Source organism: Rhinopithecus bieti, unplaced genomic scaffold (assembly GCF_001698545.2).
Source record: "Rhinopithecus bieti isolate Rb0 unplaced genomic scaffold, ASM169854v2 scaffold_24263, whole genome shotgun sequence".
Taxonomy (NCBI): Eukaryota; Metazoa; Chordata; class Mammalia; order Primates; family Cercopithecidae; genus Rhinopithecus; species Rhinopithecus bieti.
In genome coordinates, this window is record NW_016811410.1 from 1,479,701 (window position 1) to 1,502,821 (window position 23,121).

The 23,121-nt window shown below is 55.6% G+C and overlaps 2 protein-coding genes across 2 annotated transcripts in view; both read right to left on the reverse strand.

The window, feature by feature from the left end:
• The window catches only part of DPYSL4 (dihydropyrimidinase like 4), a 19,077-nt gene extending 6,640 nt beyond the window's left edge, over positions 1-12,437 (reverse strand). The window contains exons 1-9 of the mRNA XM_017893861.1: positions 12,342-12,437; positions 11,388-11,694; positions 7,635-7,723; positions 6,724-6,908; positions 4,600-4,764; positions 2,705-2,766; positions 2,528-2,608; positions 1,227-1,295; positions 775-895 (exon numbers count right to left, since the gene is read on the reverse strand). Of these exons, the coding sequence (XP_017749350.1) occupies positions 775-895; positions 1,227-1,295; positions 2,528-2,608; positions 2,705-2,766; positions 4,600-4,764; positions 6,724-6,908; positions 7,635-7,723; positions 11,388-11,694; positions 12,342-12,382 (1,120 nt within the window). The 5' untranslated portion in view covers positions 12,383-12,437. The remainder of the gene's footprint in view (positions 1-774; positions 896-1,226; positions 1,296-2,527; positions 2,609-2,704; positions 2,767-4,599; positions 4,765-6,723; positions 6,909-7,634; positions 7,724-11,387; positions 11,695-12,341) is intronic.
• A 259-nt stretch (positions 12,438-12,696) lies between these two features.
• JAKMIP3 (Janus kinase and microtubule interacting protein 3) overlaps positions 12,697-23,121 on the reverse strand; it is a 114,464-nt gene continuing 104,039 nt past the window's right edge. Inside the window, 1 exon segment of the mRNA XM_017893862.1 lies at positions 12,697-15,142. The gene's annotated coding sequence lies outside the window, so the exon portion shown is untranslated.

Consider the following 23,121-nt stretch of genomic DNA (forward strand, 5'->3'; position numbering starts at 1 on the left):
GCCCCCCCACCCCCCGCCCCGACTCGCGCCCCGCGCCAGGGACCTGCACAGCCCCAGGCAGGCCCAGAAAACAAGGTTTCAGGACTCAGTGGGGACAGCAAGAGGAGGGAAACCAGACCAGACCCAGAGGCCTTCTTGGGGACGCCCCCTCATTTACCCATCACCTGGGTTCTGCACCTGGATCCTTGGCCATCTCCAGCCCCAGTGATTGCTGGGCCTCCCTGGACCCTCTGAGCCCAGTAGCCTCTGGGGGACCCCACAGTCAAGCCCCTGCCAATCACAGCTCTGTGTGCCCCCCCGACCCTGCATCCCCAGGTCTAAGGCTCTGCAGTGCCAGGCTCCAGCTGGCTGGCATTCTGTGGGCAGGTAGCACCCCGGCTCTGGACACAGCAAATGCTAATATGGGGGGACCTCCTTAGTGGAACTGGATTTCTCTCTCAGACACTCCTCATCTCCTCATCATTCCATCCCCCCCACACCCCCACTGGAAACAGGGTGAGCAGCCCCCTGTTTGGCCTCAGGGCCCTGGTGAGCAGCGGCCGCTCCAACGAGGCTGGAAACTCAGCCCCACCCCGACGCCCCACAGGGACTCAGGTCCAGCCCCCCTCTCCGATGCAGGGACTCAGGGCCCTGGTGAGGAGCTGCTGCTCCAATGAGGCTGGAAACTCAGCCCCACCCGATACAGGGACTCAGGGCACCTGCATCTCCCCAGGGCTGCACCCAGGAGGCCGAGACCATGGCCCCCTGGCATCAGAGGCGGGGCTGGGCGCTCACCTCTGCGCTTGGCCTGGGCGATGGCGTCGGCTGCCCCCTTGCTCATCACCTTGGTGATGTACAGTGGGCAGTTGGCCTGCTTGGCGATGGTGACAGCTCGGTACACCGCCTCAGCCTCCACCTGGGGACGAGGTGGGAGGGATCAGGCCACACGAGGGCTCCAGACCAGTGTGGGCAATGGGGATGCCCAGGGGTCACCCATGGGATCCCAGGCTCAGGGCAGCCTAGTAGGAGCGCCCCAGCCTTGGGCTCAGTGCCTGGGTCTGCCCACATCACGTTCTGGGCCTTGGGTACAGGCTGTAGGGTGGTAGAGGGGGGATTCATGCCTCCCAGATGAGGTCAGGGCGAGCACAGTGGCAGGGCCAGGAGCCCAGGGCCAGGATCAGCAAGGCCCCAGGCAGCAGCGGTCCGGGCAGAGTTCGCTCGGGTGTGCCGTGGCGCCTGGGTCTTACCTCCTCGGGGTGGCTGAGCACGTGGCCCTCAGGGCCAGTGATACCAAGCTCCAGCAACCGCTTCTGCTCCTAAAGAAACCAACAGGATGCTCCAGCCCTGAAGGGAGCCTGGGCCTTGGATGCTAACCCCATTCCCCAAGTGGTCCTGGACCCTCAGGCCTCCCAGAATTTGCCAGCCAGAGAACTCAGAATAGAGAGTGGAGGAGCTTGGAGAGGCGCGATTCCTGCTCCCTGAGTTACCAAGGAGGGGACAGCTTGGATAGGGGAAGTGGCTTGCCTGAGGCTGCAGAGCTCCTTACTGATGGCGCCAAGACTCCACCCTGACTCCACCATGCCCATGGTGCTGACTCCCCCAGCGGGGGCATGTGTGGGGGTTCACACAGGCGGGGAGGGCTCTACAGGTCAGGAATGGACAACCACTCCTTCCTCCAGCACTGCCCTTCCGTAGAGATGTGCACTACAGCGCCTGCTCGTGTCAGGGAAGACATGGTACTGGCCAGGAGATGCAGCCCCAATACTGAGGCTCCCTCCCGCTGTATGTGGAGCATCTGCTGGACCCAGGATGACCTCCTGACGGTGCCCCCGGGGCCTGGCCTTGGGCCACAGAAGTGTCTGTGATGCCCCGATGCCCTCGCAGCTGGACGGGTGGACGAGGACACTGGGGACCCCCCACGTGCCCCTGCCCGAGTGCCACCACCTTCCTGTAGAGCTCAGGAGGTGGGCAGAGCCCGTCCCATCCCAGGAAGTCTCACTGTGGGTTTGTAGTGTCAGGGAGGTGTGTCCTGTGTGGTGACCCCCACTGAGGTCCCACAGGGATGGGGTGGCCCACTCTCTGAACTCCATTTGTACTCGTGGGTGCCTGAGCTGGAGGGGGAAACAAGGTGCAGGGCCCAGGGGCCTGGGGGATCAGCAGCACCGCACGTGGGCTCAGGCCCTCCCCAGCCCAATGGGATGTGTCTGAAGGATGTGGCCCTGTCCACATGGGTGCCCTTGGCTGGAAGGAAGGTGGCAACCCAACCCCCAGAGGGGGAGGGGCCCCGCTCCACGGGAGGGGCCTGGATCCATGGGCTGACACTTTGGTTTTGCGGTATTTGGATAAGAAGTGTGGATCAAGGAGAAGCTGTTTTAAGGCCTCACAGCTCCCCACCCCCGCCCAGTCTAACTCACTGGTTGACCTTTGACTCAGGGTAAGCTGTGACCCTCCCTCAAGGTTGTGTAGGATTCTGTGCTGATGTCTGCGTAACAGGAAGATCACCCTCAGACCCCCGCCCCACCCCACGGCAGCCCCCGCCGCACAGCACCTCCTCCACGATGTCCCCGTTCTCAGCGTGCACCTGGGCCAAGGCCCCCAGGTCCCGGATGATGCTGAAGATCTCGTACATCTGGGAAGAGAAGCGGTGGGTGCTGGGCGGGACTGCGCCTATGCCAGCAGCGGCCTGGGACACACCTGCCCACTCCTTCTCCACACCTGCCCTTACCTGGCTGTCGCTGCACTGGCACCGGTCCTTGTATGCCATGAAGACCAGGAAGGAGTTCACGCCTGGAGAAGAGGTGGGAGTCAGAGGCTCAGCCATCACCAGTCAGACAACCCGAGGAGGCTCTGCTGCTCCCTGCCCACTGGAGGGTCGGGGGTCTTGGGCCCCTCTCCCGCAGTGCTTCCATGGATGGCTTGCCAGCCATGCGAGCAGACCCCTGCTTCCACGCACACACCAGCCAGCTGGGAAGTGAGGCGAGGCGGCTACATCCCGGCCCTCCTTGCCTGCTCCTGTGCTCTGGGCTAAAAACTGATTGTCCACCCAGTGGCGAATGCAGGTGAGAACCCCTCACACCCGTCCAGCAGACCCCCCGTTACTGGAAGAGCCACTGTGCCTGGGCTCTCGGCCTGAGTTCCACTGGCCCCCCCACTGGAAGTGCGGCCCAGGCCGCGCTGCGCTGGTGACCTGCATTCTAGCCGACCAGCACATCCAGCACCTGCCTGTGGGGCCTTGGAGCCCCACTTGCCATGCCTGGCTCATGGTGCAGGCTTGTGGGAGCGCCCAGATCTCAGGGCTGGGCCCTTAGGACGAGCAGAAGGACCAGGGGCTGCCTCTGACATTGGGGCCCAAACAGGAAGAGGGCTGAGCTCTCCTGTTTCCTGGACAGCCAGAGCCCATCCACCTCCCCCAGGACTCGGGACCTGTGTGGGGACCCGCCTGGGCCTGGAGGCAGGATCCCAACCTCCCATCACTCAAGCCCACCCAGCCCATGGCATCCCCTCCTGGCTGGGTGGAAAGTGCTAGTGTGACCCGCTAAGGCATGCTGGGGAAACCGAGTCAGCCTGTGCCCCACAAGCCATCCCTCCAGGTAGCAACTTGCATGTGACCTGGCATCTGGGGCCCTTGATGAAGGTGATGGTTGGGATGTGGGGCTGTCCCTGCAACACCACCCCGTGGGCACAGGACCTACAACTCCTCTGTGGCTCTCAGGCAGCAGAGGCCCCAGCAGTGCCCCCGCAGGGTGAGGGGAGGTGCAGGCCCTGCTTCCACCTCCGCTCTGAGACACGAGGCCACAGTCCTCCCGGGTCCACTCACAGAAAAGCACGGGTGGCAGAGCAGCTGCCTGGAGTGAGGCCCAGGGACCGAGAACTGACGGGCTCCACCAGCCCCCGGGCAGGGAGGTGAGGGATCCTGACACCAAGGGGCACCTGTGTGATGACCATCACCCTCTGGGGAATGGGAACCCAGAGGAATGGCCTTGAAGAAACACCCCTGCCTCCTTCAGGTCCATAGGGAGTGGGTAGCAGGCATCCCTGGCAGTGCTAGGGCCTGACAGCCTCCTAGGCTTGCTCGGACCCCATCCCGCCCCCACCTCCAGGCCGGAAGCTGTGGGCCGGACTCAGATTAGGAGAGATCAGTTATAATCAGATATGACACTTGTCAAACCCACTATGAAACTCTGATGTGGTTTTAGCTTCAGGGTTTTCTTGTGAGAAAAATGTTAAACTTGTTTATAGACTGATCTGTTTTAGCACAGATGACAACAAAGAGATACGGATTTAAAGGGTCTCCTTCTGAAAGGATCCCCAAATGCTAGGAGATGAGGAATGGCTGCTCTTCCACCCTGGACAGCCTCTTTTCTAAGAAACCAGGGACCTGCTGTATCTTTTTATCGGGAGGATAATTCCAGGGTGGGTCCCTTGGATTGGGAAAGAGAAGGCCTCTTGGTCTAGAGCCTCTGACGGTGGGATGGGCCTTCAAATGGCTTTTCTCCAACTTCGACTCAAACCCGGACACCGGCCCTGGGGGAGATCAGCACCACCAGCAGGACACGGTCAGGGCAGAGGCCCCTCCGCCAGGCTCCATGCCTGCCCTCCAGCCTCTCCAGCCCCCCTCACCCTTCTCCTTGACCAGGGCCTCCAGCTCCTCCTTGATGCTCTCGTGCCAGCGGGTGATGTCCACGTGCAGGGAGTAGTCGCAGCAGGCTGCGCTGTCCGCCCGCTCCCGCCACTGCTCGTAGGCCGACAGCAGGCTCACACCCGTGTCGGGGAAGACATGGTCCACTGTGAAGGCAGCATGGTCAGCAGCCCCCACCGGCCCCCGGTTCCCACCTCTGCCTCCTCCATAGGAGATTGTTTCATGTTCCCAAGAGACCAGAAGACCATTTGAGGGAGACACAGCAGAGGCCACCGGCCTCTGAGAGAGGATGACGCTGTCACGAACCTGTTCTATCGCTTTGTTCAAAGAGGAACCTTCTGACCCAAGTCCCCCAGCCACCCTCTGAGCACAGAAGGGAGAGGGGAGAGAGGAAGAGCCCCACCCCAAACCACCCCACTCCCACATCGCACGTGGAGGATCGCGAGGGGTCAGGGCTTTGCCCCGCCTCCAGCTCCTGTCTCAGCCTGGGTGAGGCACCCCCAGGGCCAGACAGGGCCAGTGTGCTGTCCAAGGTGCTGGGCCCCGTCTCTCAGTGCCTTCCCAGAACAGTGGGAGCTGGGCTGGTTTCCCGAGTGCCCCACTGGCTCCACAAGACTTGAAAGGGGCCATCCTGCCCCCTGCACATAGCCATCGTGCTGCTGCCCCACTAACAACACACCCAAGGCCCCAACACTGCTCACTGGCCTCTCCTGGTGCAGCCAGGAGACAGCTCCAAGCCAGGTGGTCTGACAGGAGGGCACACCCACCAGGGATGCCTTCCTCTAGCACAGCCCTCCCTCGGGACCCTACACAACCCAACAGGATGAAGTGGGCACCCACCCTCCCTGCAGCCACCCACAGTGCCAGCCTGGGCCTGCAGGCAGAGGAAGACGGAGGCAGGACAGAGGCCAGCCTCGTGTCTGTGGTGTTTCTGTCTTCGCGGGGACCCACAGCTGGCCGGGTGCCTTGGCACTGGCACAAAGCAGGTGGTCTTGACTGTGCAGACATCCTGACCGGCTTGGGCCGCCGCCCGAAGGGCGTGAGCAGTGGCCAGTCTCCTCAGACTGCAAGGTGGGCTGCTGCTGGTTTTCCCTCCCTTTGTGGCTGAGTAAACCAAACCAAGCTGTGATTTGGCTAAATGTCCCTGCGAGGTGTCCCAGGGTCCTCAGAGCTGCCCTCCCTGGCACGCCAGGGACACAAAGCAACTTACGTGCATTAACTCACACGACTCACAATCTTGTGAGGCCAGTGTTCTGTTTTACAGGTCAACGAAGTGTGACTGGTAAAAGCCAGCTGAGTTATCTGGAGTCACATAGCTAGAAAACTATAGAACCAGGTTCAGCTAGGCCCCTCAGACCCATTTTCAACCACAGCGGTGATGTCTGCACCAGACGGACGCAGCAGAGAGAATGCACCCAAGGCCACGCAGTGCGGTCAGGGTCTAGGCTCTGGGGCCTCATCCTGGCTCCTGAGCTCACCACGTGCTCATGGTGGGCAGGCGGACTCCCCTCACCCGCCTGTTAAACTGGGCTTAGCTGAGAGGGTTTTAGGAGGAGAACATGTGAGCCGACGGGTGTCAGGATAGAGCCCGTGCCGGGCACGCAGCCAGCACTACAGAAATAGCAACCCTGGTTATTTTTTGATGGGATAATAATGAGCATTGCTTTTATCTTTTTTCTAAAAATACAGCCTCCATCCTTAACTCTTCTTGACATGAGCAAGAACCTTCCACATATCAAGCTTCCGAGGCATGTGGCTCAAGGTCAAACATGTATCTGGCATTTCAGAAAGCACGACCCATTCCCTCGCCAAGGCATTTGAGTTTTCCAAACCCCGGCTCTGGGCCAGCTACTAGTGCCCAGGAAAGAACAAGTGGACACACGTCAGTCCCCTGATTTCCAGTCCTGGAAATCCCAGGAGCATTCCAAGCTGGCCACGCAGAAACACCCAGGGCGAGACACAGGGATAAGAAAGGCACTCCAGGTTCTCAGACAGATGCAATAAAGGCACCTTTAGACGTCACTCCTCCTCCCACACACACCTGGCCAGAGGGAGGGCGGCAGACACTGGCTGCCCCCTGTAGAGGAGGAGACCCCGACACTCACAGATCATGGTGGTTCCTCCTGCTAGCGCTGCCTTGGTGCCCTGACAGAAGTCGTCAGCCGGGGTCATGCCCAGGACGGGCATCTGCAGCCTTGTGTGGACGTCAACGCCACCGGGAAGCACCATCAGGCCATGGGCGTCAATGGTCTTGATGCCCCCAGGGACGATGAGGTTTTCTCCGATTTGTCTGAAAGCAGCAGAGATTTCACTGGTTACAGTGAGCCCAGGTCAGAGCCCAAACGGGCTCCCAGCAACGCCGCAGAGCTGAAGTGTTTGCGTGAGCTGCAGACCCCGAGGAAAAGGCCAGCACAGCTGGCCACTCACTGGACCAGCTCCTCGGGAGTGCCAGGGAGCAAAGCATCCCTCAGCACAGCTCAGGACAGTCACTGCAGGGTCCAGCCTCACGCAGACGCCACGCCCTGTGGTTTTCCATTCAGGTCCCTGGTTGCTACTTTTTTGACTACAGGAGGGAGCGGCTTGACAGACAGAAGCAGATGCGCTAACAGGTGTGGGCACCAGTATTTAGGAAGCACCTGCTGTGGGCCAGGGACGATACTAAGTGCCATGGTGAACAAAGAAACATGGAAGCTGATGTCCTGCTTTCGCCCTGCAGCCACGTGACATGCCTCTGCCCTCACCGAAGGCCGGGGCTCTGACAGTGGCCACCAGGTTACTGCTGCCAAGGATGGGATTGGAAAAGAAGAAACCTCTCCCATGGATTTCACCCAAAAGTCAATGCCTGGATACCATATGACCAGTGTGTACATAAGAGCTGGGGACGTATTTTCAACTGCCTGGATACCATGTGACCAGTGTGTACACAAGAGCTGGGGACGTATTTTCAACTGCCTGGATACCATGTGACCAGTGCGTACACACAAGAGCTGGGAATGTATTTTCGGCAGAAACTTACTTTATCAAGCCGTCTTCCACGTGCACATCAGCGTAAAAGGACTGGTCGTCATTCACGATCCTCCCACCTCTGATCAGAAGGCGGTCACTCTATTTGGAACAACAAAGGGTAATTTTTCTCCAAACTGAGTTACTCAGCAACACCCTTGGTGCAACTCCTTTCTCTGGAATTATGATTGAAACATTCAGGCAAAATTTCTAGATGTAAAAACGAGCACAAAAGCCTGCAGGGGTTTATTATTCCCCAAAAAGTGGCACCAGGTACTCAAAACCAGTTTCCCCTAGAAGCGCCACGCACACCCCAGAGCTGCTGCCCAGGCCTCACTGAGGGCAAAGCCCGTGTTGGTGAAAGTGTGGCAGTGCCACAGGTCATATTTATATCTTCTAATTTACCATCGGATTAAGGAGCCCAGCCTGAGGCAGGAGGTGAACCTGTCTCTTGGCCTCTTGTGCAGCCTCAGGGATCCTGCTCTCCTCCACCCAGTCTTCCACCCACATGGGAGCTGATAGAGCTGGACTTTGGTTCCACCCAAACACTGCAGACGTGTTGGTGCCAGGAGGCAGAGGCAGAGCAGCGCCCCCACAGGCATGGTCCCCACCCCAGGAGGCTGCCTCCCACTGAGGGGAGACCACCAGCAGCAAAAACACACGTGCACAGATTGTCGCAGTCAGTGACGAACGCGCAGAGCACAGTGAGGGCGCCATGGCAGGGCCATGAGAGGGGCTGGAAGAAGGACCTCTGGGGCAGGGGTGGCTGATACAGGGGCAAGGCGGACATGGTGAGCATTCCAGCCAGGAAGCAGCTTGGCCCTGGGGCAGGAAAGGGCTTGAGCTGCCATCAGCAGACCTGGGAGGAGGCCGAGGTCTGGAACCTTCTGGTGGGGTGGTGGTGCCAGAGGCAGGTTGGTGCCCAGAGCTTGGCAGAGGCAGGATATGTAAGCCTGGGGACTCCATGGCTGCCCCTGACTGGGGGCCTTGAGCAAGTTTCAATCCTAGTTTGATTGATGTTTTAAAGAGATCACCTTGGCTGCCGTGTTAGAAAGTAGATTGTGATGTTTAACAATGGAAGCAGGATCATTGCTGGAGTGATGTCTGAGTGAGATGAGGAGCTCTGGGACAGGACTATGGGAAGGAATGGGAGGAGAGTGGATTCTAGAGAGGCTGGGAGTCAGGAGGGCAGCACTTGCTGACCAAGAGGCCATGGGGGTGATGGGGGAGAGATGGGGTGACCTCAGGTTCCAGCGCAGCTCGGATGCACTCCCAGTGGGGCACAGAGCGTCAGGCCGGCGAGGCCAGCTCTCAGTGGGTCAGCCCTGGCAGCACAGAGCTGTGGCATTAGGCAGGGATTGACTCCAGTGCTTGGCAGTCATAAATCCCCCTCTAAGAATCCTACCAGATGGCCAAGAAGCAGAAGATTAGGCAGAAAGTGGGGTGTCACTGATGGGACTCTGCATGACCATCAGAGGTGAAGATCTGACCTCAGTGGAGAATGTGGGAGAGAAACACGAAAAAGGGGCGAAAGGAGGTGGAGAAGAACACACGCACGGGCTGGACTTGGCAGCGCTTTCCCTCCACTGTCTCGCGTGCGCCTCAGCACGCCCGACGACTGACCAGGCAGGACTGACCATCTGCATTTAACAGGGAGGTCCAGCTGTCTGCCCTGGGTTTCCAGGGCCCACCCACAGGTGGCCAGGGTCATAGCGCGGGGCTGCAGCCTTCACACACCGTCAGTCTGAAGCCAAGAGCATTAAACTGAAGTGCACAATTCGTAAAACTCTCGGAATGAGAAGGAGTTCATTATCTAGTAGCCCCATTACAGGATTCACTGCTGACATCTAACTGTGAGGCTGTATTTTCAGGATCCCAGTGACTTGTAAACCACTACCCTGTAGTCTACAAACGGCTGGCAGACTATGCCACAGGCCAGACCTAACCCTCTACCTAGCTTCATACAGCCCTAGGCTAAGAATGGTTCTCGTATATTCACTGAAAACAATAAAAAGAGTATATCATGACTTATAAAAATTCTACGAAGTTCACACTGCAGCATTCACAGATAAACTTTTGTTGGAACACATTGGTGCCCACTGACTTCCTAAGTGTCCAGGACTGCTTTCCTGGCAGGGTCAAGCAGCCACAACAGGAAGTGTGGTCCACAAAGCTGACAGCATTTACTCTCAGGCCAGTTGTGGAAGAAGTTTTAGACCCTTGGTCTACAGAGCTGTCCGTTCCCAGCTGCTGCACCTCTCCTCCTCCTGCCCAGTCCCAGCTGAGCGCCAGGCCCAGCGCTGACCCCGCACCACCATGCATTTGGAGCCTCTGTAGCCGAATCAGGCCCTGGCTGCCTTCCCGGAGCTGTCCCTCCTCTTCACGTTCCACCCCTCCCAGGGGACCCATGCATTTTCAAGGAAGCCCTAGAAAACGCAACCAGGCAGAGGGAGGCTTGAGGAGACGTGTGGTCTGGGCTCTCTGCTCATAGACACCCAAGTGTTCAGGCACCCACACACCCACACTCAGACTGGGTTTGGACCCCAGAAGAGACACAGCTGGGGTGTGGGGCCATGCTCTTCTAACTGCACTCACCCAGATGAGGGTGAAAGTTCCCTGGAAGCAGCTGCCCCCCTAACACTGACATGGATGCCTAACCTGCCCTGGGAAGGGGTCCTCCTGCCACCCCCAAACTCGACCCCCACATGCCAGCTGGCTGGCAGGATCTCCTTCATCAAGACCAGACCCAGCCGGGCAGAACCCTCTGAAGGCAGGAGCCCCTCCCGTCTGGAGAGGGGAGGGCTCCTTCCTCCCTCAGCGTCTCAGGGAGTGGAGCCCACAGCCCACGGCTTGAGCTAATGCCAGAGGTCAGACCCCACGGCCCTCCCACCAAGGCCAAGTCCAGAGTCGGGTCTGGGACCCCATGGACTCCCCCGCCCAGGTCCTGCCGGGTCCCGAAGCCTCCCTTCCTCCCACCCCCATCGCCCGCCTCCCGAGTGGGGAGGCTTTGTTTCTGGCAGAGCGGGACCTCCCGCGCCGGTGCGTGTGGGTGTTGGGGAGGGGTCTCTGCTCTCCAAGGCTCGGGGGCTGCCGAAGCCCCGCCCCGGCCCCCCAACTCCCCCAACTCACCGCCCAGCGTAGCAGGGGCGGCCGCGGGGTCTGATCTCTGCACCCCGGGCTCCCGCGCGGACCCGCGGACGAGGGCTGGGTGGGGATTTCAACCTGCTGCGGCTGATGTGTGCGGACTTTACACCCCGGGGAGACCAGGGAGTCCGGACACGTCCTGCCAGGCCCCGCCCGCGCCCCCGCTGCCCTCCAGCGCGAAACCCAGGTCCCGGGAGACGCGAGGCGCCCAAGGCCCCGGGATTCCCAGCCAGGCAACCCCGGGCGGCGGCGCTCCGGGAGCCACACCGGTCCAGGAAGGCGCCTGGGCCAAAGCCGGCTCCTTCGCGGATGACCCGGGCCAGGGTCTGAGCGCCAGGCTGTGACCCCGCGAGGCTGTTCCACGCCGGCCGCGAGAGACGGAGGGCAGGCGGGGGGCGCGAGTCGGAGAGACTCGGAGACAGCGAGACAGAAGGAGGCGCTGGCGCTCCCCAGGGACCGGGAGCCGGTGGCGGGCGGGACCTCGGGGGGGTCGCAGGACCCGGAAAGCTCAGGACCCTTGTGGAGAGGGAGGCCCCGCAGAGGGGAGCGGGTGAGCCCCACGCCCGGCGTCCTCCGGGTGCGAGGGTCTTGGGGAGTCCGGGCTCGGGCCCGAGGCCACTACCTGCTGGGGGTCACGGGCCTGGGTCACGCCGGGCTGCACTCGGGGACTTGCTGCGGCCGTTGAGGGGTCTCCGCAGTGCTGGCCCGACTGCTCCGAGTCGTCGCGCGCCCCGCAGACTGGCTCCCCAACCCGAGGGCCCCGGCGGCCGCCGCCCAGCGCGTCCAGCGGCAGCGTCTTGCTCTCGAAGGCGGCCTCCACGCAGCGGAACACGCAGCCGAGCTTGGGCCGGGCCCGAGGCCTCGCGGGCTCCTGAGGCTGCCGCGCGGTCATGGCAGGAGCGGGCGACAGGATCCGGTCTCCGAGCCTCCTGCAGCGAGGTCTGCGCTGCAGGTGCACTGGGCGGACCTGGCGGCCGCGCCCTCTCCCCGCCTCCTGCCGCCCGGCGCGGAGCTGGCGCTGTCCACGCAGCGGGTGCTGAACGCCCCATTCTGGCCCCTGGGCGCTCGCTTAGTCCCGGCCAGGCGGGGCTGCTCGCCCTCCAAACACGGTGGGCGCTGGGAAGGCCGGGCAGGGAGCGCACCCTGGAGAAACCGCTATGGGAATCCCGACCACATTTTCAGGCCCCTTGGGCCGTCCCACGACAGACAAGAAGGCCCTGACTCCGACACCCTGGGCGTGTGTGGAGGGCTGGATGGGGGGTACCCGCCCACGCGAACTGCTGCTGATCTCCCTTAAAGCCGAGTTAGAGGCTTGGGGCGAGACAGGGGTGAGGGGGCGATGCTGTCACTCCATCTTTCACTCTCCCCAGCCTACAAAGGCTGAATTTGAACCCAGAGACTTCGGGCCTTTGCGTTGTTAGCGCAGTCCGCACTTCAAAGCCAGAGTTCCGACACTGAGTCACCTCGAGTACTGGCGGGGCTTGAGCCAGCAGAGCTGGGTCGAGCAGCTTCCCACCCCCTCGTCCTCCTCTGGCTCCCCCTCCCCTCAATGATTAATATAATGTCTGTTACTCACCTGTGGGACCGTCCACGGCAAACATCACCAACTGTTCTCATGCATGTGCAGAAATTCCGTCCCTTTCCTAATTGTTCAATCTCTTCGATGGTTCACATTTGACCGACAGCCACTGGAGGGAGTCTCCCAGGTGGTCGACCTGAGCCAGGTGCTGCCAGGCACCCCCGACTGCAGAGCTTGCCCTCCAGGTGATCTCGCAGGTGAGACCTGGGGCTTTCCTCCCCAGTAGGCGGAAGGCGCAGACCCCGTTCCTGGTGTTCTGAGGCACTGTTCAGGGAATGAACTCAGAAGTGCAGAAATGGCTCATACGGCTTTCAGTTCAAACTTTAATACCTTTGAGAGGACTTTAATCGTCTAAGATTTAAAACATTTTTTATTAAAACTGTACAATAATTTACAAATGAGTAAAAATTCTCCGGTATATATCATAGGAATCACAATACAAAAATATTTGTAAAATCTTGTAGATCACCATACAAACCTACGTTAGGCCTGTGAATACTGATTAGCACTGAACAGAATGTCACGTGGTTAGAGGGTGACTAAGAAGGGAGTGCCTGGGAGAATACACACACTGCTTGGCATGCTGCCATAAAAAAACAGGCCGTTAGTTTTTGCATAAATTTACAATAAAGCTTTTTAAAAAATATACAGTAAACAAATATATGATTTGATACCTATATTCAGAATATGAGTTTCCTGAGCCTAAACTTAAATTCCACTCTGTGTTAAAACACACACTCCCTCTCAGGGTTTCAAGGATGGGATGACAGTGAGTGTTGGCGAATGCATCAGTGCCTCCAAACCCACACTTGGGCACTCTTCTTTTTGACTTCTAGTGTCGGTGTTCACAAGCCCTGTAAGGCACTCGGGGTATCCTGAAGGCTACAGATTCTGCCAGGGCAGAGACTTTAAGGAACAGCCATAGTCCTTCTCCAGCTCAAAATCCGGACCATGGGCACAAGGTAAACAACACACTGGTGTCAACAAAGAAATCTGTGATTTACGTGGATTTTTACTTTAGATGAACTGAAGTATCTATGTTGTTCTGTGTGTTGAGCAGAGTGTGATGATGTTAATACAATATAATGTAAATGTTGATGTCCTGGTTACACAGTAATCGTTTCTGGCCACATTTCAGGGTCCTTCCTCTTGCGTTATTAGGGGGTGATGCATTTATGCAGACTTCCCCTGTTAGAAGAGCTAGCAGTAAGACAGCCTGGAGGAAATTCACTCTAGCCCATTGGTTTGGAAAAAAAGGTATAGCCTACAATTTAGAAATGCACCTTATTTTTAAATACTTGAATTCTGCTGCTGCTCACTGGACCAGGAGGAGTCAGTGATAAATGTTCATATTTACCTTTTTGGGGGCAAAAACCCAGTTCTGAAATGCTGGATATTGTAATCAGATGTAAAGAAGGTGCCTATGATAGAAGAGTGAGAACAATGATATCTAAGGAGAGGAACTGACGCTCCAACTAGATGTGAGCTTTCAGGAATGGGACAGGGATGTAATGCAGTTTGGATGTTATTCAGCACATTCCTTGCACCTTCTCCCTTTCCTATATACATACGTTTTACATATAAACAATTACAACTTCATAAGAATTGGTACATATTTACATGCTTCTCTTTGCTGTATAGTTTGCCTTATTATTACAGAACTGTGATTAAGAGTGTCTGTGGTGGACAGAGGTGTATGAAGTGCTCCAGACATATATACAACATGCAAAACTATGATGACCCAAATAAACATGAGGGATGTGAATCTGAGTTTCACTGCACATCTTTAGATCCAAAACAGTTGGCCCATGCAGCTGTTGTTCCCATGCAGGTCAACACTGGGACCATGCCAGGAGCTCCCCCAGAGGAGGAGGCCAGGTTGGCAGGGAGGCAGGTAGAGTTACAACATATTTCTGGATACCTGCATCATAGAGTCCATCGGACTTCAACCCAGCAGTTCACCCATAGCGCCACGGTAGCTTTTATTAACACAAGGCTATTGTGTGCCATTCAGTTCTGAGTATAATAAATGTACCAAGAAGATGCAGTCATTAAAATGAGACAAAACTATGCACAGAGGACTGAACAAGATTTCAGACTTGAGACGCAAACCCCAAGGTCAGGCTCAGCTAGAGACATTGAACTGGCCCCGTATCTTGTCTGAGTAAATCAGGAACTGTGGCTTGAATGACAACAGAAACGGATGGGTCTTTCTTGGACAAGTGCTGATTAATAGTGCATTTTCCAGCAGAAACCCTGCAGCCACCAAAGAAAGAGCATACCTGTCTGACAGTATTAGCTTTTCCCTGATTTCAACCTAGGGAACCATGCCTGGTCCGCAGCCACTATGTCATCTGCCCCAAAGTCAGACATTTCTTCTGACACAAATATAAAATGAACTAATACTTCCAGACAACCCAATCCTCCCTGCAGCAACTGAGTCACCTCCTTTATACAATGGTGCACATTACATTCACACCTGGCTGCGCATCTAACTGCCTCAACTTCTAGGTGCCTCAAAATGGCTAAATCCCATGAATTGCTCTTCTGGTTGAGTGAAAACACACATAAACGCAGGCATGTGCACACAAGTGAGTGTGCACACACACACCTCCTGTCAATTCAGCTCTGAGAGCAATAACCTTAGACCACCAAGGGTGGGAGGACACAGAAGTTCCATCTGCAAGCAGTCAGGCTCCATCCACAGGCTGGACGAAGCTCCCGGGCTATGGCCTGCATCTCCCAGCAGGAATGGAAATCACACCTAACGTTGCCTTCACCAATGCACTGCTTCCTCTCTGAAAAAGAGTGAAGAAAACACCATTCAGTGCGATGACATGGGGAATGTGGGCACCACGAGTCAGCACTCAAGGCAGTTGGGGCCTTGACCAGGCACTGGCTCTACACAGGACAGTCCTTGAGCCAATGGCAGGCACTGCCCTCATGGGTCCAGCACCAGCTACAGCACCACATCCTGAGCCTCCAGCCCGGGATACGCACCCGGTCCACGCTGAAGGCCACACTCTCAGGAAGATGAGTCCATGCTCCCCATAAAGCCCCTACAGAAGTGACCTTGGATCTTTCTCACCATGTCTGGGCCAGCGGCCCGGTTTCTACCCAACTTTACTCATTACTTAGAAAGTGGGCCTCTGCTAGGTTCACATTGTTTATTACCTTTCAATTTTTTAATGTTTTTGAAGAAGTTATGAAGGAGCTGCTTTTCACAAGGGCAGGCCCCGGATCAGTCCCTGGGGCAGAGAAGCATTGGGTGGGAGGCCACGTGAGCTGAGGGGCGGGGGAGAGAGCACGCTGGGACAGAGGCAGAGGGCCCAGCAGTAGAGACACCATGGTTTTCTAATCTAGGAGAGGTCTGAAGAGCTTTTTAGTTTTTGATTTTTTTAACCTAACTTCTAAGTAAGATATTACCTCAAACAGAATGAAAAATAAATGTAGTCAAATGACACACACGTTTACTTCTTCCCGTATTAAGCGTTACAGCTGAAATCTCTGCTGCAGTTAACATAGTACCTTGTTCTTTGTGCCTTTAATCAGGTTCATTTCTAAATAGGTTGTGGTGGAACCATCGATCTCTAGAAGGTACAGGAGGAAGGGGACCTGCCAGTCCAGCCCTCATATTTTACAGATGGAAAAGCTGAAGCCCCATGTAAAATAGGGATTTCCCTCGGTGACACTTCCAGGCTGAGCAGGGCCAGGGATCCAGACATCTACCTAGTAACACTCCCACCCCATCAATGCCTCTCTGAATTATGGGATCAACTGCCTGGGGTATGAACTATGCACATGCAAATAGAGAACAGAGGTCTTGTTGAAAATATTATGCAGAATTTTAAAAACTCCCTCCCCAAACTGAAGGGACAAGACCAGAGTGTTTGGTTTCCTGTGGTCACTCGATCCCGCTCCAGAGCCAGCTGGTGCTCTCCATTGTCAACACGCTCACTCACTACCCTATTTCCAGAACAGGAGACTTTCTGCCCCATCCATGGCTGCAACATACCACTCACACACACACACTGCATGTGCATGTACACACAATGCACAACACACATACATGCACATGCACAAACGGCACATACACACTGCACATGCATGTACACTCAACACACTGCACATATATGCCCACACAATACGCACACATGCACTGTACATGTGTACACACAATGCAATACACATGCACATGCACATACAGTGCACAACACATACATGCACATGCCCAAAGACACCACTCACACACAGCACACACATGCACACAATATATGCATGCATACACAACACGCCACTCACACACAGCACATGCATTCACACATGATACACACACACACACACACACACATATCATTCTGCTTCTAGGTGTGCAGTCCTCCCAAATCCCTTCCGCCCCACCCTATCTCTTCTGGGGGATGTGGTCTTCTCCCTCCCACCCTCCCTCCCCTTTCTGGCCACTGTCCCTCAGTCAGCTGAGGACCTCATCCAAGCGGGAGCCATGTCAGGCACAGGACAAGTGGGAGGCGGCCACCCATGGGTCTGGCCTTGGTCTCTGTGGCTCCATGGGGCTCCTTAATTCCCCCATGCAAGCTCTGGCACCCCAAAGTCCTCACTCAAGAGTGTCTCTGTGGACAGGCCTGAGGCTGCTAGCTGCAGAAGTGCCTGCTTGCAAGGGCCGGCATCTGGGAACTTGGCTTTGAAGCATTCCTTTAGTGAGGAAGTTCCTGCCTAGACCATTTGTGCAAACAATGTGATTCATGGCAAACACTGGCCTTTCTTTTGAGGGCCTGGCATGTTAGTGGGCAGGGGGTGCACAACTGAGTAGTCCCCCAATCAAAATCATGAATTTTGGGTCTTAGCTGGAATTCCCTAAGCAGAAACACTGCATACGTGGGGCTGTGTTTTGCTGTTGGAGGGAGTGTGTGCCCCATGTGCACCTCGCAGTGGGGAAGAGTATGGGAGGGGAGAGAGCATAGTAAGTCTGCTCACAGGCCTCTCCAGGCTGTGCCTGTGAATGCTTCCCTTGCAGATCCAGCCACACCTCCTGATTATAGGGCTGCGATCATGGTGTGGCTGTGCCATGGTGTGGTTGTTGTGGTGTGACTCTGCCGTGGTGGGGCCCTGCGTGGTGTAACCCTGCCGTGGTGTGGCTTTGCTGTGGTGTGGCTCTGCTGTGGTGTGACTGTGTGCTGAGTCCTGTGAATCCCAGTGAGTCCCCAGACATGCAGGTGGTCTTGGGGGCCCCCAGAACATCTGCTTCCACTGTTGCCTGGAAGTGTGGGGGATGGGGGGACATGGGGCTGCGAATTACCTTCACGGAGCGCATTCTTTTACCTACTTGGCTATTCACATGGCAAATATTTACTTGAGTGTATCAGTGCCACAGCACGGGTTCCACGGGAGAAACCCAGGCAACCCTCATCCCAAGAGCTCCCAGTTTTCAGGGAGGGGCAGGAAAGTGCTTCTCGGGTGGCTGAGCTTCGAGTGACAGGAGAGAGGCAGGATGTGGGGAGCTCAGGCATAGTGCAGATGGGGCCCCAACCAGCTCACAGCCCGGGGAGCTCAAGAGTCCCATCGACAATGTCCATGCACACACATGGACACTATCCAGTGCACAGGAGCAAGTGTATACACACCACAACCAAATGCACAGTGTGCACACCCATGGACACTACCCAGTGCCCCGTGGCCATGCATGATGCTGGCGGAGGATGAGCACTGAGGGCTCCTGCCCTTCGCCCTGGAGGGGAAAGCCTGGGTAATTTTATCTTGGGCTGTGGTAAGGATGGCTGATGAAGCATAGGAACAAGGTGATGACCACAATCATGAACTTGGCTCATTGGACAGTGCCAAGGGCTGCAACAGGGACAGGAGATGGCAGCATGCCTGGGGCACTACCCGGGGCTGGCACAGGGCACTTCTGCAGGTGGGGGCCCCCAGCCCCACAGGCACGAAGGCACCAGAACCTCGCTAAAAGCCGCAGAGGCAGAACCCTTATCAATAACACCATGGGTACCACGTGCAGACAGTCGTGCATATGGATCAGGAAACAGCATTCTGATTGATGTCAAAACAGAGCCCGAGGAACAGGCCCCTGCCGTCTGTGTGTGTGCTGGAAATTTCCACTGGGATCTCAACTGTTTGGAAACATAACACAGTTGGCAAGGAAGATAAGAACCTTCCTGGGGTCCCGACCTCTGCTTGCTTCAGAATTCATCAGATGATGAATGCCACTGGAAGGCTCAGGACCTACAGCCTCAGTTTCCAAAAGTGTGCATAAGACAAGCAACCCCAGGGTTCTCACACAGGGTGAGCCGCTTGGGAGGTGGTGAGACCCTGCAGCCTGGATCCTTGCTCTGTTCCCCAACACTGCCCCACAAATACACAGATTCCCAGCTGACAGGACAAGGAGCAAGGGCCGAGCACAGGACCTTTCCCCATATGCTCTTTTGTCTGAGAAACTTTAGCCAAATATTTTCAAACCAAACAGAAACAAATGGCAACCACTAAATCTGCTCACGGTCAAGGTACTTTTTTCTTGAAGTTCTGATTTGGGGAAAATATGAAATAGACCTTACCCAGATACAGGCTTAGCCTCCTCCTCCACCCACTTCATGGGGTCTCTCTCAACCCTACAGAGGGGACCAGTGCTGTTACCAACTCTGTCTGCCCAGAGCCACCTCTGAGGTCATCCTTTCCCCAGCCACCACAGAGGAGCCCCATGTGGCCCACACGGATGCTGGGATAGTCCTCCCATCCTGGGACAGTCCTCAGGCATGTGGTGTTCTGCTCCGGGTCAACCTCCTGCTGATTTTGGCTCTAGAGCTCCCTAATAAATAATAAAGGCAGAAGCCACTTTGATGGTGCAGGTGGCAGGTAGGACAGTGAAGTGGGTGCACAGGAGCAGGTGCACACACACCACAACCAAATGCACAGTGTCCACACACACGCACACTGCCCAGGGCACAGGAGCAAGTGTATACACACCAAGACCAAATGCACAGGCACACTCCCCCCACGCACTGGCATGCGCACACACACCCGTGCGCACACTTTCTCCCTATTCTCCACGGGTTCCTGGTTTCATTTTCTATCTGGTGGTGCAGCTGCTCTCACAGGCCTCCACAGCGATGCCCAGCTACCCTTTCTGACATCAGCTTCTCTAATAATGACATCCCTTATTAACAGCCCCATGGCCAGCCTAGTAAAAGGATCCATTATTGCTTTAACCAAGATGGTTGCATTAGAGATTGCAAGACAGCTGGCCCGCAGGCTGTAAGCTGCTGACTGAAAAGAATAAATTAGACAATAGAGCAATAAAGGGGGAGGGGGACCCCTGGTTTCAAGTCAGTTGTTCAGTTTCGAGATTTTGTGCAAATCACCCAGTGACATTTGAGAAACATCTTTGCTCTTGGTAAAAACAGAAAGATTCTAAACAAAAAGCAAAGAAAAACAGCTCCAAAGCCAACAGGAACCAGATAAGAGGTTGGTATCAACTCCCAAAGTTGCAGATTCTGACTCCCAATGTGACCCAGGAGTAGCCTGGGAGCAGCACCAGCACGTCAGGAGACTCCACAGGAAGGTTCAAGCAGCAGCACTCGTAACAAGCAGAGGCCTGGAAATAACCAAATGTCCACCGGAGGGGAGGTAAAGCCCCAGCACGAGCTCGCAGATTGGAGGGTGCACATGGGTGAATCCCTGCACAATGACTCCAAGCACAAACACCCAAAGGACGCCTTTTAACAAAGATTTCAAACACAATTAGAGAGTCTGCCTTTTGGAAATGTGTCTGCTACAAAGCGCTGCACAAAGCCCTCATGGGGAGGGGATGGGATGGACCACAAGGTCAGAGGTCAGTGTTTGTTTTGCATGGCAGAGCCACAGAATGAGCAAGCAGGCTGCTGTAGACCAGCAACAAGAGCGAGGCACACACCAGCACCAGGACCAAGACCATGCTGTGCACCAAGAAACATGAGGACAATGCTATGCTTAGGATGTGGGGACCAGGCAGGAGCTGCAGGCAGGAGCCCTCCCGCTGGTCCTGCCATGCAAATGCAAAGTGACCCCATGGGTGCCTGTGAGCTGGAGGCTGCACAGGAGCTGCTTCTGCCACCAGACAAGCACACGGCTGACCCCAGGGCGGAGCCCTCCCCATTCACTCTTGGGGCTGGAGCCCTGGCTGATGAAGCTGCCCTAACGAGCAGTTGCTGGGGGGCAGATCCTGCAGGGAGCATGGCGGGGCACCTGGAAGACTCCGCCCCCGATGGGGGTCTGCAGCCTCTGCTTCCAAGAGAGACAGGCAGTGCTTGGGCCGTACTCAGGGAGGGGAGCTTCCCCCAGCTCAGCAATGCCCTGGGAGGGGACAGCCCCAAAGGACTAATTGTTCACACTTGGGTGAGCTGTTTCTAAACACCTCACCTTTTGTTTCTCTTTCTTTTAACAATATAGACAAATTCAGTAAGAAAACAATTTCACCGGGCTACGATGCAGAGCATTACAGATTTCTTTTAAGTGACGGCTCCTGCTCCATCATGCACGATGCCCATGAACTGGATACATTCTGAACAGGGGCAGCCTTTTAAAATCCCTGGGTTTTAAGATGACAGACAGACATCATCTCCAGCAGCAGCCTGGCGGAAGCAGTCTGTGGCCCAGCTCAGAACAGCAGGGCTGCTCGTTGGCATTCAGGCACCTGCTCCGCAGAAGCTGTAAATCTGAACCTGCTGACAGTTCATCAACACACCTCAATCTTCCAGACCCTGAGCTGACCCAGGCCCAGGCCCTAGAGATCCAGCCCATCCTGGGGTCAAATGGGGACCAGACACGCTGGCTCTGCCAGCTCAAGGGACCCCCCCAGCAGCCCTGCTCTCCCATCTTGTGGTAGCAGAGTAGGGTGGACACCTCAGCCAGGACGGCGCTGACCACAGAGCCAAGCAGAAGGGACTTTCATAATAAAAAGGAGGAGTTATTGACCATGGGGTGGAAGGAGACAAGGACGTTCTTGTGTGGACATTCACATGCAAACAATGAACTTCAATCCGGACCGAGCCGCAGGTGCAAAGTTAACTCAAAGTGAATCGCAGGCATTTTAAATTTAAGACATAAAACCACAGATTCTAGAAGGAAATGGGAGCAAATATTTGTGACTTTGAGTTAGGTAAGTTTTTCTTAGTTCTAACATCAAAAACCACAATTCATTTTTTAGAAGTAGATAAATTAGACTTCATCAAAATTAAGAACTTCTGCCCTTTAAATGACACTCAAGAGAATGAAAAGACGAAAGAGACTGGAAGAAATACTTTTCAATGGTGTATCTGATAATGGCATGTATCCAGAATAGAGGAAGAAGCTCTCAAAACTCAGAATAACAAAGTAAACAACCCAATTCAAAAATGGGCAAATGATCTGAACAGACATTTCACCAAAGAAGGTATACGGATGGAAAATCAACACACAAAAAGATGCTCAACGTCATGAGTCAGCAGCGAAATGCAAATGAAACCCCACATAAGATGTCACTCCCCCTCTATTGGAAGCGACCAAATAAGGAGAACCAGCCTAACCATGTGAAGACGTTGTGTGGGGGGCAACGGGAACCCTCCCAGCGCCGGTGGAAATGCAAAACGGAACAGCCACTCTGGACAACAGTTACTTATAAAAGTAAGCACGCACTCGCCATGTAATCCAGCAGACCCAGTCCTAGGTATTTATCCAAGAGAAAGGAAAACTTGCTTTCATGAAAAAACCTGTACACACATTAGAGCAGTTTTGTTCATATTTGCCCCAAACTGGAAACCACCCTGACGTCCTTCAACAAGGCCCTGGTGCACTGTGTTCCTTTCCCCCGAGGGGATTCTATTCGGGAACAGAAGGAGAACCCACGGAGCCACACAGCACAAGGAATCTTACGTGGGTTTTGCTGAACATAAACACAGCCAGATCCCCAAAGCTGCACTACGTGACTCTATTTACCTGATGTGGAAGTGGCAAAACGGACACGATGAGAAACGGCTCAGGGCTGCCAGGGAGGGGCCACTGCACAGGCAGCAGGAGGCAGCTTGGGGAGCAGCTCGGGGATGGGATGGTCTGTGTTGGGGCTGGGGTAGTGGATGCATGTGCTATGCATGGGCCACAACCCAGAAAGCCATCACAGACACACCACACACACCGCAGACACACCACCACAAGCACAGCAGAGACCACCACAGACACACCACACACCACCACAAAATGCACCACCATGAACATACCACAGGCCACACACCACCACAAGCATACCAGTCAATTGTACTACATGTACATTTTTTCAAAAACATGTGAATACGTGAAGGAACACGAATGAAGTACCCATACGTACAAAGGCACCTGGCCGTGTTACAAACGAACAGCCCTGGGGAGGGAGGGTAAGAAAAGAACCCACCTGAGTCGTTTGGAAAACAGTGTTGTGTGTGGACACCGTGAGGCTGGGGGAAAGGAACTGTGCTCCAGCTGGGGCATCTGTTTCCTGCAGGGTCTGGGTCATCCTGAGGTGACACAGGTGTATGCCAGGGCTGAACAGAGGAACAGGTACATCTCAGACAGTGAGCGCCAAGTGTCTGTTACCACCAACATGACACACAAGAAGAGCACGGCTGGGAAGAACCACACACCGTTGACCTAGAATTGGAGGCATCACCACGGACTTGTGGTTTCATAACAGCATTAGATAGGTAGGTAGGTAGACGATGAGAGACAGGGGAAGGAGAGAGAGGGAGGGAGGGAGAGGGGGAAGGAG